At 29.7% G+C, this 14,031-nt stretch overlaps 1 protein-coding gene and 1 long non-coding RNA gene across 4 annotated transcripts in view; one reads left to right on the forward strand and one right to left on the reverse strand.

The window, feature by feature from the left end:
* Positions 1-1,997, reverse strand: part of LOC112211241 (uncharacterized) — a 4,826-nt gene extending 2,829 nt beyond the window's left edge. Inside the window, exons 1-2 of one of the 2 annotated variants that reach the window (XR_002945501.2) lie at positions 1,742-1,997; positions 1,235-1,306 (exon numbers count right to left, since the gene is read on the reverse strand). This is a non-coding gene — a long non-coding RNA (uncharacterized lncRNA). The remainder of the gene's footprint in view (positions 1-1,234; positions 1,307-1,741) is intronic. The other variant, XR_010842849.1, reaches the window with a different exon arrangement.
* Positions 1,998-6,649: 4,652 nt separating this feature from the next.
* LOC106689106 (uncharacterized protein PF3D7_1120600) overlaps positions 6,650-14,031 on the forward strand; it is a 30,222-nt gene continuing 22,840 nt past the window's right edge. The window contains exons 1-5 of one of the 2 annotated variants that reach the window (XM_014433889.2): positions 6,650-6,799; positions 7,801-7,975; positions 9,168-9,240; positions 9,319-9,440; positions 11,448-11,546. In XM_014433889.2, coding sequence (XP_014289375.1) covers positions 9,169-9,240; positions 9,319-9,440; positions 11,448-11,546 — 293 coding nt within the window. In that variant the 5' untranslated portion in view covers positions 6,650-6,799; positions 7,801-7,975; position 9,168. The remainder of the gene's footprint in view (positions 6,800-7,800; positions 7,976-9,167; positions 9,241-9,318; positions 9,441-11,447; positions 11,547-14,031) is intronic. The other variant, XM_014433888.2, reaches the window with a different exon arrangement.

The following is a 14,031-nucleotide window of genomic DNA, read 5'->3' on the forward strand; positions in this document are numbered from 1 at the left end:
TTTTTAAATTAATAATAATATAAATAACAAATAAACGGGGAGTACTTTATACATTATTATTTTCTATAAAAAAATATTGTTTTTTTTTTATATTTATTACTTTCTCTGTATATTTATTCTAAGGTTCTGTCACTTCTTAAAATGTTGGTATCTTGTTTTTTATTAGGCCCTGCAAAGTGGGGTGAAATGTTGATTAACATTAAATAGTTTTTTCTACTATTTTGTACTGTTATCGACCGCCACCCAGATTTCCTACAATTTACTACATTCATATTTATATGCCCACATACATGGAAAAAAATGTACTTCTCAAAAGCTCTCAACTGTAATGGAAGATACTTGAATATTTAATAAAGTTTCAATAATCCATTGTCATCAACTTCACAAACAACCCATCTACGTGACTAAGTAGAATGCAAGAACAATTCCTCATGAAGTATAGTATTATTTCTGTGTGCTTTCAAAATTAATTTTTGTTTCAATTTTTTTTAAGCAGAGGAAATTTATAATCAATAACATAAAGTTAGGTTCTCTCAAGGCTTCTTGGTAAAAAACTAAGTTAACAGTAGATTTATAAACCAAAATTTTATATATTACTGAATAGAGTAAGACCGAGAATTCATTAAAATATAATGAATATGAATTAGAATAGAAATATTTTCTATAAAATATTACTATTTTCCAGTTTGTTACATGAACCTCTTTCGCATCTGGGTCGATTCACTCTATCCATCTGACATTGTTGTAAAGAGGCAGACAGATTGCTTTGAGCCATATATCCCAAGCATCTACGTTCTTTTGTTCATAATATGTGATATTGACCGAACAGTCAACACAAGCAGTTCACTGTTAGTTCTCCTCCACGTGTTAAGGCTCTGATCTCAGATTGCTACTCTACTTTCCGTTCAAATTTCTCGAATCTACTTTCTAGAGTTCCCTGTTAGAGACCATGTCTCATGTCACTGGCTTTTACATGGCATTGGAGACCCTTAGTTGAAGATTTTGCAGGATTTAAGTATTCTTGACAGAGAGAAGGCTCTGTTAATGCTTGTTATACACTGGAATATCTCAATTTAATAAACATAAATCAGATGGATTATGGACACTGAAACGCATTAAGAGTAATATTTATATGAAATGATACATGTAACAATTTTTGGAGATAAGCCTCATCAATATGAAGAGAGAGAAAACAATAAAATAATGAAAAAAAAAATAGTGATAAGCAACTTACCCTTAACTTCTCAGAGGTTAAGTTGTTTTTTTCTTGAAGTTCACAATGCAAGTTCTTTATACCTAGCAAATTCTGAAACAAAAGAAAGAGGATGTTGACAGCTGTAACAAAGAACATTCACTAGAATATAAACTAAACTTTTAACCCAAACCGCATCAGATAAATTAATAGAAACATTTAAACCATAACAAAACCCAAGATTACAAACACTATAACTATAGAGTACAAATCAAAATATATTATCTAATGAAAAACTTACATCAATATTTAGAATTAATTAATAATGATATCAAAGCTTCTTTTGATTAGTATTTTAAGAAGAATAAAACAAATATTTATATATACGACTACTATATTTCCCCATAAATTATTGAAACTAAGTTTTTAACAAATAAAAAAGAATTGTTTAAGGACAGAAATAAATTAAATTATGAGATAATATATAGTCTAGGCAAATTACAAAACACTAGTGATATGTTCTTGTGCAAAATTTAAGATGTAAATAACCTCAAGTATAAATTCACCAAAACAAACAAATTGGGATAATTGCCTTATTTGGACCTCTCTTTCACTATGGTAATGAATTAAAAACAAGAATAGCATTCCTGTACTATTGTTAAGTTCTGACTTTTAAAATAAATTTTGTAAATTATGAACAGGCCCTAAAAAGTTTTGATGTTAAACATCACAAAACCTCAATGATATTCATAACCAAAAACCATATTTTTATATAATATCTAATTTTTGAGTTAATTAAAACAAATATTTTAAAGTAAATAATTAGCAGCAATTTTGAAGCTAACAGAAAATAAACATATAGTATATGATTATTATTACCAATCACAGGAAAGAAAACAACATGGTCGCTTGATATTTTCTACAAACTGCTTGTTTCTTCCAGTTTCCTGTTTACTCCTTAACTATTTACTTTTCACCTTTACTATGTTAAAGAATTTTGTTTGAAATTAACATTTTTTAATTCATTAGGTTTTAAATTATAAATACATTTTGTATTTATTAAAATAATAAAAGAATTTAAAATATCGTTTCAAGTTATTACTGTATTTACAAACAAGTAAAAATTTCTCTATATTACCTACCTCTATGAAATTGATTTAACATCACTAACATAATAGGGGCTGTAGGAGCAAAAACTGTATTTTAATAAAAACATATATGAAAATCTTAATGTATTATCAATATTTGATTTTTGATAAGTGATTGACACACTTATACAATTATCAGAATTATTATCTTTGACTATGTACAAAAACCATTTGCTGAGATTTCAGTCATTATTGCAATTTAATAATGATAATCTAGGGTTCCCTGTTTGCAAAGAATGAAAGCTAAAAAAATGTCAACATTTCTAAAAATTAGCGAGAGGGAGGGAAAGAACAGCAAAATTCCGGGAGATTTTGTCCCAACTTGGCAAAAACGGTAAAGTTTAAACTTTCCGCACCAACTGCGACTGCACAAACATCTACTCTTAGTTATGTATTTTCTTTAAATAATGCATTGTTCTTTGCATGAAAGATCTGTATTTACTTAAAGTAAGGAGTCACTTACACATAAGTACATTGTGACAATAGTACGATCATAGTTATATACCATAAATGAAGTAGGTAAATTGAAGACATGAGTTGTTTAAGATGATGTATCACATTTCAAGATAAAATGGATATCTGTTTAGAAGAATATTTTATATGCTCCTTTTTACAAGGCACCTCGTTTAATTTTACTATACCTTGATTCAGGAAGTTTTCAGAAGTTAAAAACTTAGTCTTCATTACACAATAAGAATTAAAACAATCATTATATCAAATTTTTCTCAGATTCATATGTCTGTTACTTAACATGTTCCAGTCAAATGTTTCTTCATTGTCTTGAGATTTTAATTAAATGTCGAAGAACAGGTGGATGACTTCTATGACTGACTAGAATACTTGTGTGACCAAATACAAAAACATTACATAAAAGTAGTAATAGGTGATTTAAACGCCAAAATTGGAATAGAAACAGAGTTTCGGCCGACAATGGCAATTCATGGCTTACACGAGATAAAAAGTGATATGGAATCCAATGCCTAGATTTTACCGCTGTAAAGAATTTGTAAATAGTGAGATGATTCCTCACAAATACATTCATAAATCGATATAGATTAGCTCAGGTGACAGATGAAAGAACCATATCGATCATGTATTAATTAGTAAAATACAAGAATAAAAAAATCTCAATAAAAGACGTTCGAAGCTTTCAAAGAGCTGTTTGTATCTCGGACTAGATAATCGGACCGAATAAAATTCAAATAAAGGCTTAAAGAATACTAAAAACTGAGGGAGAGTTTAATAAGACAAGTAGATAATGTAAGGATGCTACAGTTTCGGGTGGAGTGCACTTGGATTGATATATAATACCTCACATGCAATGATAACGTAACAGTTCTGGGTTGCACAGCAAAAGATAAGTGATAACAGTTGCGGAATATATCGGCTTACAAGTAAATCAAATTAAAACTAAGTATTTGACAGTAATCCGGAATAACCACCAAGTATAAAAAAATATCGTTAAAAACAAAACTTTCTAAAAGTTAAAAGCTCTAAATAACACAGTGACCTATTAACCCATTAACGACCAACTTTGTAAAATTAATCAGAAAACCTTCAGTCCGAAAAAAGCTTTCTTTTCAGTAGCACACATCCTAAGATCAAAGAAGTTCTCACGAAAGTTGCAACTATAGATATATAATGATATTATAAAACCCATAGTGATGTACGGTTGGGACATGTTCCCTTACTGGCATCCTTGAGAAAATGATTTAAAAAAATTGAGCGTAAAGTTCTCAGGATGATAGTAGGTCTAAAGTGGGCCAAGAATTTGGGATTTAGAAAAGGAAGACGGATGGAATATAAATGAGACACGTAGCAATCAATCACGTTTGATATGTAAGCGAAGAGGTTATAATGGATAATAATTGGAATTATAATTCTGGAAGATAGAAGACTTCAATACAGCGTGTTCGTTCATATTATCAATGTTACCAATGTAAGATATTGGTAGGAAGGAGATTTAGTCCTTACATTGAGAAGCTAGGTGAATTCCTTGTCCCAATTTGGACCCACTTTCAGTCTGAGAACTTTTCAATTTTTTTCTCAAGAGTGCCAGACAGAGACCATGTCACAACCGGAGATCGCTTCAGGTTTTATGATTGTATAGTATATCCGTAGTTACATCTTTCATGAGATTTTATTTGACCTTACAGTATAGCTGAAAATAAGGCTTTATTCACATTTGATGAACGCGGACGAGGTATTTGTACATCATTTCTACGTGTACTCAACCCAGCACTCTGTAGTCGCATAATCCTCTCCAATACGAGATTAAATCGCATCGGGAAAAGCCAGTCTTCTTGGCGAAGTTCTAACTTCACTTGGAAGCCTTCGGTAATCTCTTCCTGAACGAGCTCTTTACATTGAGAACCATTAATGTAATTAAACCTTCGTAAACTGGACCAACTTCCCTGGGAATCCCAGCTCTCGTCATACTTTTCCATGGACGGAGTCGTAGGCAGAGTTGGGCAGGAATCAAAATTACATGTGTAATTTAATTACATCTCTTAGTTCCACTATAATTACACTAATATAACCTTTAAATGGTCCAAAACATAAAAAAATAATGGTTTTAAAGAACAATTAACCTGAAGTAATCTTAAGACGCAATTACAATTACTGTAAATGTGAAAAAATGTATAATTACTCTTATACAATTACTGTATCAGTGATCGTATAAAGTACTTTGAATTACGTGTTATAATTACAATTACTTCCTAGTGTGAAGTAATTGCAATAACAATTTCAGTTACTTTATAGGTGTGTGGACTGGTCGGTTACAGAGGTACTCCGGCCTGATGACAACTCCACAGTTGGCCCTTTACAAAGCCTACTGAAGAATTTTCTTAGAAATGGTGTAAGGGTCGACTAGGCCAGACAATGAGCCCTGAATACACACAGTAGATAAGTAGGCTAGAGGATAGGAAACAGTTCTAGTTGCAGGGATCAGTGTGAACGCACCTTTATAAGTTCTATAAAGATGGCCGAGGGTGCCGTCTCTAAGTTTATAAGTCTTTAAGTTTTATAAGTTCATATTTGGTAAATCAAATGCTTCGTTAGGAAAACTCTCCAATGGAATTTTCTTTAATTTTGTTTTTTTACTAGTGGACAATAGAAGCTCCTGAGACGGAAAATTAAAAATTCTTATTTCTACTATAATTATTACTGCTTTGATCAGATCATAGCTGTCGAATTACTTTCACTCGGAACTGGCAAACCCTTCAACAGACTTTTTAGTTGATAACTTGTACCATTCTGTATAAGCAATGCTGCCGATGCTTCCGACCAAAAAATACCCGTCCAGCGTCTTGAAAATACCCGCCACTTTACCAGTTCTTGGAGAATCGTATAATTGTTGCAGCCACGATTGTACTGTAGCACTAGCTGTGGAGTGATAGTTGATAGTACAAGTAATGTCAATAAAACACACTATCACATGTTTACGTTTTGACAATGAACCATCGAACAATTTCTGTTATTGCAGCAGTTTTACTGTTGTGACAGTAATATCGCACTGGGTCTGCGTTATCGTTAATAGTACAGTAAATGTGAATGGACTGATACATTATGCCTTGACAGTGAACTGTTGCAACATATAAACTTTAATAAATGTAATGAAGAAAGATAAGAAAACATTGTTCTTACATACTTTCCATAAAATTGAAAATTGTTTCAACGCTGGGCCCCAAAAATAAATATGCCATGGCCCCAAAAATAAATATGCCATGGCCCCAAAAGGTGCCCAAGTTCTGAAAGTCGAAATCTATGGAAAAATAATGGCTTTTAAGTAATTGAAAAAGTGTCTAAGTATTAACTAAGAAACTAGATTATGGATTAGTGCGACACTGCACAAGCGCTCTACGTATTTTACTCGAAATTCCCGATCCCCGCCGATTACCTGCTATGCCGTAAAGTACCCAAAAATTGCATAAAAATACTCACATCGGCAGCACTGTGTATAAGTGAGTTTTGAAGTTTCCACTGGTGGCACTTACTTAGTACGCCAGTATCTTATTTTTATTTAATTACAGAATAAACTGCAGCATGTTGGTAGTGCATATAAGTTCACGTTAACTTCATCTCTAGATATGCTTATGTATCGATAGTCATACCTACTTTAATATTTTTTGCTTGAAGACCTCTTTTCAGTATATTTCTTATTTATATTTAATTAATAATAATAAGCAATTAATTAATTAATGCTAAAGAGAGAAAATAAATCATTTATCGAAGAAAAAATATTTATATATATGATATCTTGCTGAAAATCGATACTGAATTTAAACCGCCAGATTGTTGTTTTCGTTCAAAGTCCCAAGCTTCAATAAATTGTTTTATTTTGAAGTGTTGATGTGTTTTATTATTTGTCTTGTGTTTTAATTTAGTTTATGTGATTATTTAGCGTCAAAGACAGCAGTGAATTTGACTGGATTAGTGAAAGATGAACAAATCCCAAGTAAGCATTAAAATTATTTGAAATTCATAACGGTTATACTGTATTGTAATGATTATCACGAAGGAATTGTTTATCATGCTTCTTATTTTTATAGCTCACAATTTTTCTCTGAAAAAACAATTTTCTATGAAAATAATAAAGGTATACCTTATTTAAACTTAAAATAAATAAATGAAGTTTCTGCCATTAATTAGTTACCATAGATAGATATCCAATAATAATGCCATTTAATTGATCTCTGATTTTGATTTGATTACATGAGTCTTATAGTGTTATGAAATTGATGGTGTAAATATTTTAGAGCTAAAAGGGGCTTACTTTGCTCCAGATTTTAAATTTTCTGGATATTCTTCATTTTTTCCCTATATGCAGAAGTAACAAAATCCTGAAATTTATTCCTCAGCTTCTTTTAAGTATAGCAATAGAATAAGTTGCAAGATTACACTAAGTTGATATTTGTATATTTAGTTTTTTTTCTTCTTCAAAAAGTGGAGTATAGTGAATGGGTGATTAAGGAAACTTAGCACCACTTCGTGAACTTCCTATAACCACCTGAAATTGAATAGCTGGTATTATTTAAGGTTTTCATCTTCAAAGAAAAAAACCTTAGTGTAAAACGAATTTGTTTTTATTTAGAAATTCTTTAAAAGAGACTAATGTCTCTTTTTTTTAAGCCTGATAAACATTTTCTATTGACACAAAATTAGAGTAAAGTTATAGATTATATATCAACATTTTTTTTCTTTAGGAATATAGAGCAATATGATGTATATCTTTTTTTAATTGATTGTAATAACTATTGTATTAAAGGATATTAAAAAGTATAAACAATCCGATGATAAACAAAAACATTGAGAGACTTAGGACCACAAGTAATGACATGTTTACAGGAGTCCTTCTCCAATTACTGGTGCCTATTTACCCATAGTCACTTATTAGGAAATTATGGCTGAAAAAGTGAATTAATTAATAATTAAAACCCAATTGCTTTTTAATCGCAGATAGAAATTGAACAATTCAGTGACCACACTCAAGCCTTTATACTTCAAGAAGAATCTAACTAGCAACCAAAGTATCAGGCATGTTGTTTAGCTGAGAATAACAGGGGAAGAAAGAAAAGTTACCTGAAACCCTATGACTATTTTTCAACTGAACTTTGTAATCACCTATCGTAAGGTACATTTCCCCTTTCCCTCCCAGCTCTTTCTCTACCTACTTGTATAACAAACTCGGCAACAATGAAACTTTTAATTTCAATACAGCGATTTTTCTCTTGAGAAGCAAAGTAACCCACTTAGATGTTTTTTTTTTTTTTACTTTATTGCATAATTTAATACACTTAGTTACTTTAGATTGAAGCTACTTTTTAATATCCAGTACGAGTCAGATTTTTTTCAGTGGTGGTAAAATATTGATATCATTTGATTAAAAAAAAAAAGAAGAAATATATTAAAAACTATAATATTCAGATTTTGGATATTATTGTATCATTAGTTGGGGTTGTTGTTTTTGAAGAGTGATGTAATTTGAGTCATTATTTGAATTATCCGTTAAATTAATAATGTAAGGGACCTTGCTAATATTATACCTAAAATGCAAATAATGACAGATTAAAGTAATTTTGTTTCTAGAAATGTACCCATTATCCTGCTTCTCTCAGAAATATGAAAAACTTTGTTACTTACTTTTGTTGCTCTCTAAGCTTTACAGTGTGGTACTCATATTTAGAGGGTTGAAGAAAAGTTAAAGATATTGACTTTTTAAGTCAATTTCTAGGACTAACATGAAGGAAGAATTGAGGAACCGTTGAAACATAGGTTTCGGTTGGTATAAAATAGGTTGAAAATAATGGCCAAGCAGTAAAAAGCTCAGAAAGTTGAAAAGTATAATTTTTTTATGGCATCTTATTTTAGGTTTGATCCCTCACTTCATTTTTTATTAGTAGTATCACATTAAATATCAATTTTGGGATAATTTTAATAAAAATGAATAGATTAATTAATTACTCTAAATATGGATTCCTACTGTTTTTAAAATTAACTAATAAACTTAATAGTATAAAGGCATTTTAAGAGATAATTGGTAATTAATGGTTACTTAAGAATTCAGTTTTTAAGCATAGTTGTTGCATGATCAATTTCAAATTCCTTAAATTATTCATTTTATGGGGAAAAATGTACAATGTGTTTAAAATGTTATTTTTTTAAAAGTGTAATGGTTACTTTTTATCTGCCTTAAATGTAACAATATTGACAAAATTTTTAAAACCTTGTAAGTTAAAAATTATTGATATGTAATCTGAAAAAAATTGATTATATTTATGCATATCACTTATTTATTGATCTGATACCATTTTATTAATTTGCAGGATGTATTTTGATGACAGTCATTTAGCAGTTAAAGTGACTGATGTAACTCATTGTGACTTAGAAACAAAATCGGTTAGTATACTTTCCTATGTTTACAAATGTCGATCATTTTATAATTGAAGCTGTATAATTTTTTTTTTTTTAATATAGATTTTAAAACCTCCTAAGGCTCGTGCTCCTCTCCAAGAAGTCGATCTTGGAAATCAGATTACTGTTGAGTTTGATGTTATTAGGAAAAGGAGAGTTAGTTTTGCAGGTGTTAATAGAATAAAGTAAGTCAAACTTTTATTATTAATAATAATAAAATAACAGCTTTATTTCCTTTCTATACAGAATAAAAGCTTCTCTATTGGGATGTATGAGTCTGGTTTACGAAATTTTATTTCTTCATTGATTAAAATTGTTTATATTAATTTAAAATAAAATATTTATATAAATAATTGACTTTATAATTCCAAATAATGAAGATTGTCAGGGTTGCATTCAAAAGAGTTAGCAACTATTTTTGTTTCTCTTTTGAGAAACTTTCTGTTAGGTTTTTAACTTTTATCTTAGATTGTACTTTTTTTTGCTGATGTAGTCTTTTCTTTTGATACCTATCATACTTCTTGAAGATTGCATTTATCTCCTCGCTAATTTTTCATAATTGGTTTCATTTGCTGACCATGTCTGAGATCCATATAGAATTACCATGTATACACATGTTTCCAATACCTTTGCATTTAATTCTGTAGGTAGTTGACTTTTAAAAATGTGTTTTATGCAACAATATTTTTTCTATTCCATATCAATTCTTTTGTATTATTTTATCTTTTCCATCTTTAAATGAGATGGATTGTCCTAAATAAATATATTGCTGGGCAAAACTGATTTCTTAGTTAATAACTTCGACAAAAATATTAAACATAATATATAATATATCAGAGTTGTGAGTCAACACAATTAAGTTAGTTTCTTTATTTTTGTGCTAATGGATAGTCATAGAAAATCCTGTATTTTTTTTTTACTTTGTATATTTCTCAATTCCTTAGTTTTTATTTCTTTGTTTTGTATTCACTTCCCATGTATATTTTTTTAATTTTCAATATTACTTATTATAATATTGTTTAATAATTTGTTTATTATATCCATAAATCTTTGTTTTATGGATATTAATGTTTGTTTTGTCTCAGTTAATGTATTGGTGAAAATAACTATATTATGTGCAAACCTCAATTCGATAACTTAAACCCATTTATAGTTATGCCATTTCCTTCCCAGTTTAGCTTATTAAACACATAAATTATTAGGAAATGGAATGGAATTGGGGGCAATGGACAACCCTGCTTGACACCACTTCGAATTTCAAATGTCCTGTTATTCCAATCCATGACTATGGAGCCTTTACTGCTTTCATATATAGTATTTTTTGAGTCTTGAGTATTATAATTCTTTGTGTTCTGTTCACTCGCTTTGCCTTTTTTATTTATTCTTTTTACTATAATTTAATAAAAATTTAGACATTAGAACTTGAACATTTCTGTTTTTTATTTCACTGTAAAATTCTCTTTTCGATGTAGATCCAAAAAATGGACAATTTTCGGAAAGCAATGTCTTAGAAAGTAATTGTAAGAGCTCGTTTTGGTGTCAAATTTTAACTACTTAATAGAATAGGACAAGGTTTTGTATTTACTGAAATGAATGCAAAAATTTTTCTGATTTTAGAGTATCGTGTTGGTTGATTAAGTTTTGAAGTTCCCAAAACATAATATCAGTGCTGGTATTGGTATTGGAACTAGTCCGGCAAGTGGGCCTTGTGATCCTTTTTGTCAATCCCTGGCGTCTACTTTGACGTTGCCAACTAGATTAATTTCTTAACAAGATTCATTTTTCATGACTGCCGAGAAATAAGTAATGACTTCGCCATAAATCGAACCCTCAATGTTCCGAACTGAGCATTCTGGGACCCCCTATGAACACAGCTCTCATATCCCTAAATATCAGTGTTACTTAACATTTTGATTGCACGACCAATTTTTCTTGTTTAATTTGACTACTTGACTTGTAAATATAACAGTAAATTCACTTTTTTATATTTCTAGCATTTTGGTGCTATAACCAATTCAGTATTTTTCAGATGTGGTTGGTTTATTAATTATGTATTATTATTCATATTCTACCTTTAGAATGTATATTTTCTGGCTGGTATAGATTTTTTTTATGCAATGATATCATAGAAGGAGCTTTGTTTCTGAATGTTTTTTTTTATTCTATAGTTAAGAACAATATTTAATTTTTAGGGAATTCAATTCTGAAGCCAAGTCATTTTCCATCTGTAGTACACCTGCTTATGAAGAGAAAGTATCGACTTCTTCTGATTCGTCTGCCCTCTCGACCAGGTATTACATAATGTCTTCATTGATTAAATCGCTTTATTATTATTATTTTTTACATTTAACTTTTAATTATTCTAGTTATTTTTTCCCCATCCCTTAAAAATAAAAAAATGATTTTAATATTTTACTTAACAATTTTTATTTTTCTTCTATCATCATAAATGATTGAGATATATGAATATTAATCATTTAATCAGTTACCATTTGGAAGCATAACAGATGAATTGGCTGTGAGGAGTTTTGGGGATTATCGTGAGGTGACCCATGACTGGTCACCCACAAAAAAAAAAAATCAGCCCTCTAGTAGTTCTTAAAAAAATGGGTAGACTGGGATTGCTGATTTTAGTTTTGTTTTTTTCTATTTAGTCGTTAGATTGTACTTATTTTGAAATGTAGTCCTCAAATTTCGAGTGGGCTTGGAATTTTTTTTTCTTGGTTAATTACAATGGTTCTTTATTTAAAATTATTGACCAAAGTTAGTAATATTAATCTTAATTTATGAGTTATTAATAGTTGACCTTAAATTGATATAGGAGAAGATGGTCGGGGGGTGCAGTAAGGAAAGATTTATTTATTTGTGCTGACATTTCGATCTGAATTTCAGACCTTCATTAGGGCTGAAAAAACAAAACAAGATAATAACCTTAATTCAGAGAAACATAAAAATACATTAATTTATAAAATAATGTATTATAATAATTATAAGGATTTTAACTATCTTCATTATTCTCAGATCTAAAATTAAACTTGATGCTGACAAGGTTTAAATGAATAAATTAAATATTAATTAGACATAAGAATTTTATTTTAAAGTTTATATAACTATAATAATATAAAATTATATAACATTACTTACTCTATCTCAGGGCAGGTTCTCTAGACAATCAGAACACAATTTCACTTAAATGAATTAATGTGTTTAATCATAGGTTGAGCAAACTAACTAAATATAATCTTCTTTGGTGGCTGTTAAGTTATGATGTCTAAAAAATCCTGGCACTGACAGTTGACAAAAGTTTGATCAGGTCCTCCTAGTTTCCAGGACATGTCCAATTCTCCAGGTGATCCAAAAAAGGAGTGAGCTCTTTTCCTTTGTCTGTTACCAACCCTTGGTATTTGCAACCGCTCTAATTCACATGTGATGATTCACGATTTAAATACTTCATTGATAGTTATTATCCTCTTCTATTTCCTCCTGGATTAATTTGTACTTTCATCATGGTAAAGAAACAACAAAAGTTTAAAAAATTTCAATCTGCCTACTCAACATAGCAGCAATTGAACAGATTTCAGAAGGACGCTTGAATGTTTGAAAAGAGTTTTTTTGGCCTCCATAATTTCTGAATGATGAAATTGATTAGTTTGCTATTGACGATGAAGTTGATCAGTTTGCTCTTTGATGGAAAGAAATAAGGAACACTAACTATGTAATAAAAAAAAAAGAAAAAGTAATATTACAATACATACATAACAATAAATCAAGTAGATAGTAGTTGATTAATACTAATAGAAAATATAAATGTATATATAGTTGACCATAAAGATTTAAATATAAGTAGATCGTCAGGGTTGCGGTAAAAAAAAGAACAAATAGTTTAAAACTATTTTAATGTCCGACGTTTCGCCTCACTTTGCAGGGCTTCATCAGGGCTGTTCAAATCGAACGATTGAACAGAAGGCAACAATGAAGCGGAAGAGTGCTAGTTCAAAGCGTTCACTTTGAACAGCCCTGCAAAGTGGGGCGGAACGTCGAACATTAAAATAGTTCTAAACTATTTGTTCTTTTTTTGACCGCAACCCTGACCATCTACTTAAATTACTCTAATAGAAAATAGTTCTATTACTATTATTCATTTATTTTTATAGATCTCTGCATTAAGGTTTTTATCTCCTGATGAAAATCTGAAATTCAAGTCGAAACATCAGTACAAATAAATTATTTTTTAAGTTTTTCATTAAAACTGTATATAATGCCCATTTTTGTTTATTATTTTGAATAAACCAGGTGTTAATAAAAAAATTGTTCTGCCATCCACTGTTTCCAGCTTTCCTCTAAGACTATTAGGCTGAAGTCATAGGTCACCATAGAATGATTCTCAGATCATATTATTAGTTATCATACTCATCATTATCATAATTATACCATAGAGGAACTGTTATTTCAAAGCCTCCAAAATAATCGACTAAATAATTTTATTTTTGTTCAAAATTTGAACTTTTAGGGTATGCAAATGTTTGTTAATCTTTTTGAATTATTATAAAAATAATAAACCATTATGTTGTATAAGAGGTTTTCTAATTACCAATGTCGAATAAATAACTGCGAAAATCCTAAACCTAATATCAGTGCATTTAATAGGTAAAGATAATATATGAGCATTAATAATTAATTATAAGAAGATGGTCAGGGTTGAGGGTCAAAAAAGAACAAATAATTTTTAACTATTTAATGTAATATATATATATATAGAGAGCTTTAAGGTCATCA

Source organism: Halyomorpha halys, unplaced genomic scaffold (assembly GCF_000696795.3).
Source record: "Halyomorpha halys isolate HHAL.00 unplaced genomic scaffold, Hhal_1.1 Scaffold1280.1, whole genome shotgun sequence".
NCBI lineage: Eukaryota > Metazoa > Arthropoda > Insecta > Hemiptera > Pentatomidae > Halyomorpha > Halyomorpha halys.